This window comes from Liolophura sinensis, chromosome 6 (assembly GCF_032854445.1).
Source record: "Liolophura sinensis isolate JHLJ2023 chromosome 6, CUHK_Ljap_v2, whole genome shotgun sequence".
Classification (NCBI taxonomy): domain Eukaryota; kingdom Metazoa; phylum Mollusca; class Polyplacophora; order Chitonida; family Chitonidae; genus Liolophura; species Liolophura sinensis.
The window spans coordinates 24,551,091-24,554,670 of NC_088300.1; the positions used below are offsets into that span (position 1 = coordinate 24,551,091).

Sequence of the window (3,580 nt, forward strand, 5' to 3'; positions counted from 1 at the left end):
TTATTAATAGCACAGCACTCCAGGTTTAACTGTTCTTTTATGTTTATACATGCATGTGCAAAATCTGTACGTAATTAAAGTCCACCTTAAATGTATCTAAAAGTATCAATATGTAGTCAAAAATGTCTGCACTACAAAAGTTCTAATTTGTAAGTCATTCTTTCTACATTAGGATTAGCCCCCTATACATGTTCCTAAGGCCAGTATCTAAGTGTGTAATACTCACCAAGCCTAAGGCGGTGAAGCTAATTAAACGCTATAAGAAACCTGCCCCAAAACCGCAAATGTATTCGTGACTCCCATTGTTAATGCGTGAAATTTTGTGCCTTTGAGCGCGGCTATCTTGGTTATCTCCCTTTATGAATCATGATCGACCTGCACACCGAGCACGTCTCAGCATGTCCGAGCAGTCACCCACCCAGACGGCTGGAGCTCACGTGTGATCTGACTGGCTGCTGACGCGTCTTTTCTTCGCGATGTGCTGACGCCCTTTTCTGTACCACAGGGGGAATGGCTGGAGGGTACAGCGGCGGGCTCGATATATGAAGGCTCGATACAGGGAAGTGTTGTCAGGCTTATACGAGAGTCGCACAAGTAAGCAGACACGCCCTTTAGGCACTCAAAGCACAACAGGCTAGTTTGCAGTATGTGGAGAGCGGAGTTTTGAAATACTGTAGTACTGTTTCACCATGTAGTGAAATATGAGAGTATCGGTAGTGAGCTCTTAGACCGCATATGCCGGCCACTACTATCCTCCACATATGCACAAACGATAAAACAAGCTGTGACACAGCGCATCCTGGCACACTAGCAGTCCATAATTGGATTGCTACCATTTCCCTCTCTGTTTGTAAACATACATCAGGTCAGGTGGCTCGCCCCGCCCACTAAACACGTGTGTTGGCGGACCTGGATCGAGAGTATGTGCGGTCATTTGCATACACGGATCAATACGTCAGCATGTCTTATTTATCGACACACACATACCATAACACAGCAGTAGGATAATAGATTTCATGCCGGCGCGTGCCTGATAGGGTAGGCAAAACCAGCAAGACTACGCTTTTAACAGAATTGTTTTTACTACCACCACATGGCGAGCAGCATGGCGATGTACAACGAGAGCTTTTACCCCGATGGTGACGGTGTGTTATCATGCCAGTTAAAACAACAGGCGACGAACCATTGTGTATTTGACGACGAGAGTATACTAGCCTTGGTACGAGCTGTACAAGAAACAGAGTGTTACACCCCATTTATTAAAGAAGAACTGAAAATGAAGATCAGAGAACGACGACAAGCGTCGGGAAAAGAAGAGTTAGTCTTGGAAAAGCCCACTGTAAACAAAAACGAGGTAAGTGGAAATTTACACCTGGAATTACATCTGTGCCGTACATCAGACGGAGGTTCATTTTACGCAACGGCCTCACCGCTTGGAGGCCATGTGTTCCACACTCACTCTGCACTTACTAACCTCGGTGAATAACTCCACCGTGACACATTAACCGCAAAGAAAGTTCATTTTCAGAAAAGAAAGGCAATGAATTGGCTGTGTTTTCATTTTTACTTCGGCTACTTGAATTTATATGAGATAATTTACGACTCTGCCTCTGGGACAATATATGTCTAGAGGAAGCGTGTTAAATTTATATGACTGTATAATTGGGAAAGACATTTTGTAGACGTCCTGTTAAGTGCCTATTATAGCGTGTAAAGAATATTTAACTGTAAAAGTGAAATGTATAAACGGCTAAATGCATCATGTCTCAGCTGTTTCTCAATTGCAGCTAACAGCTACAGATGTCCACCGACGAGAGATAAGAAAAGAACAAAACCGAAGAGCCGCACGTCGCTACCGCAATAAACAGAGAACTAAGGCTTCTGTGGTCCGCAAGGTGAGCTCAAAGTGAGCAGAAAACATGCACCATCACTGAAAAACACCATCAATGAAAACATCATCACTTTTAACAATGCATATAAAAACACAAGACCATTTCTTAACGATCATTCAGTAATAGTATTTTGAATTTATCGATATGAATTTGAATAACAAAAATTCAAAATGATGACTTTAAGCATTTTGGTATAAGTCTGCACCATTCAGATTGCAAGGTAAGTTTGGTTGGTACAGATATCTGCCCGAAGGTGATTGTGATTCTTAATTAGAAGTTTTTAAATTCATTTTTAGTTCTTAATGACTTTATGATGCATGCACATATGTATGTATATATATATATATATATATATATATATATATATATATATATATATATATATATATATGGCAGTAAACTTAAAGATAGATATATGTATTTATGTTTTTCATCCAACTCTAAAATTACAAATTAACGCTTTAATTTTGAAGGAAATGGATAAGCTGGAGCAAGACAACAGCATGCTGATGTCTGAAATCAAAAAATTGCATGAGGAAAAGAACGAGCTATTCCAGGTCCTCCAGAACCATTTACAGGAGTGTTTGCTGGGGCCGTTGTCTCTTAATGCCGAGTCATGGCACCTACCAGATTTACCAATGGAATAAATGCTCTGAATGAATGTCCAGGAGAATAATGAATACAAGTCCGGCCGTCCAGCAGAAGGAATAGTGCGCGTGAAAGAAGTGCTCTTTGTCGAATTCCTTTCTCTGTGAACGAAGTCTCAGGCGGCCTGCCTCCGAGGGAAGATCTCGAACCCAGAAAAGAAATTGGCTAGAAAAAATCATGACCATGTCAACTGCTAATTTCCTCCTCTTCGGCGCTGTCTGAAGAACGGGTACACTCGAATTGACACGCTCAAAATAAAGAAACGCGGACAGTTTTATGCAGGCCTGTGTATAGTTACCAGAGTACTGAAATTGTACGGTTTTGAGTGATGGGAGGATGAAGGAACTAGAGATTGTGACAATTCTATACGAACTGGTCAGTTATTGGCATTATGGCGCAGTTCTTATATGTGGTATTTTAAAATGAACAATCACAATTCATGAACATTTGGCGGTCACAGTGGGCCAGATTATATGTAACTGTCGATCATTGACTGAGAATGGAAATGTTAATAATATTTTGCAAAAAATGTGCGTTTTTGGTAAAAACAAATTATGTATTGAAAAATCTATCCGACTCTTACCTCGACATGACGATTCCAGGATTTAATACCTCGATAATTCTTCCCGAATTTATGATCTCAAACGACCGATATTTGAAGAGAATCTAAACGTTTGTTTGTGTTTTTGATCTCAACTGAGTATAGCAAGTATATCTACACTTGTGTACTTCATGCGGCTTTATTCAGCTCATCAGATTGTAAATAAATATATAAATCTGTCAACTTTGAACGTCATCTTTGTATATTTGAATTGGACGGGATTGCTTGAAATAGATATATATATATATATATATATATATATATATATATATATATATATATATATATATATATATATATTCATTCCAATTGTTTTTTTGTTTTTTTTTAAATAAATAAAATAAAATGCGTGCAGTGCAAGGTTTAAGCTATGTGGTGTTGAGTTGGTCTTGTCAGAAGCTATACTCTGGGTGTGTGAGTTTATCAAATATTGTTCTGA

General features: G+C 39.2%; 1 protein-coding gene across 2 annotated transcripts; it reads left to right on the forward strand.

The window, feature by feature from the left end:
- Positions 1-594: 594 nt before the first annotated feature.
- LOC135468381 (uncharacterized) lies at positions 595-3,355 on the forward strand. Of its 2 annotated transcripts, none has more exons than XM_064746613.1 (3): positions 595-1,354; positions 1,788-1,895; positions 2,366-3,355. In XM_064746613.1, exons 1-3 carry the CDS (start codon positions 1,094-1,096, stop codon positions 2,537-2,539), a joined length of 543 nt encoding a protein of 180 aa, XP_064602683.1. In that variant the 5' UTR covers positions 595-1,093; the 3' UTR covers positions 2,540-3,355. The 2 variants fall into 2 exon arrangements, with proteins under 2 accessions (XP_064602683.1, XP_064602684.1); XM_064746614.1 differs by having other exon boundaries at positions 1,788-1,906; positions 2,366-2,535.
- The last annotated feature ends 225 nt before the right edge of the window (positions 3,356-3,580 follow it).